At 65.5% G+C, this 264-nt stretch overlaps 1 protein-coding gene across 1 annotated transcript in view; it reads right to left on the bottom strand.

The window, feature by feature from the left end:
- The window catches only part of TECTA (tectorin alpha), a gene marked incomplete at its 3' end in the record, with an annotated part of 21387 nt that overhangs the window by 3256 nt on the left and 17867 nt on the right, over positions 1 to 264 (bottom strand). Inside the window, 2 exon segments of the mRNA XM_010021113.1 lie at positions 1 to 3; positions 5 to 237. The exon segment at positions 1 to 3 is cut by the window's left edge and continues 86 nt beyond it. Of these exon segments, the coding sequence (XP_010019415.1) occupies positions 1 to 3; positions 5 to 237 (236 nt within the window).

Below are 264 nucleotides of genomic sequence, written 5' to 3'. Positions count from 1 at the left end.
GGTGTGTGAGCAGCCATCCAGAAAGCAGGACTCGTAAAAGGGCAAGGGGTCCAGGAGGCCGTAGCAGGGCTGGAAGAAGCCTTTCATGTCGGTCAGCTTCAGGCAGTAGCTGTCGCTCTGCAGCTCCTGGATCTGGACGTTGTCGCAGGAGGCGGCGTACTGCGAGTACTGCAGCTCGTTGCAGCTGTGGGCACCGGACACATCGCGGAGGATCCCGTCGCAGCCGCCCCGCTCCCGCTCCCGCCCCGCGGGGCAGGGGCAACC

This window comes from Nestor notabilis, unplaced genomic scaffold (genome assembly GCF_000696875.1).
Source record: "Nestor notabilis isolate BGI_N333 unplaced genomic scaffold, ASM69687v1 scaffold26228, whole genome shotgun sequence".
Taxonomy (NCBI): domain Eukaryota; kingdom Metazoa; phylum Chordata; class Aves; order Psittaciformes; family Psittacidae; genus Nestor; species Nestor notabilis.
The sequence above is the reverse complement of the archived record's forward strand: the minus strand, read 5'-3'. Positions and strand labels throughout refer to the sequence as shown.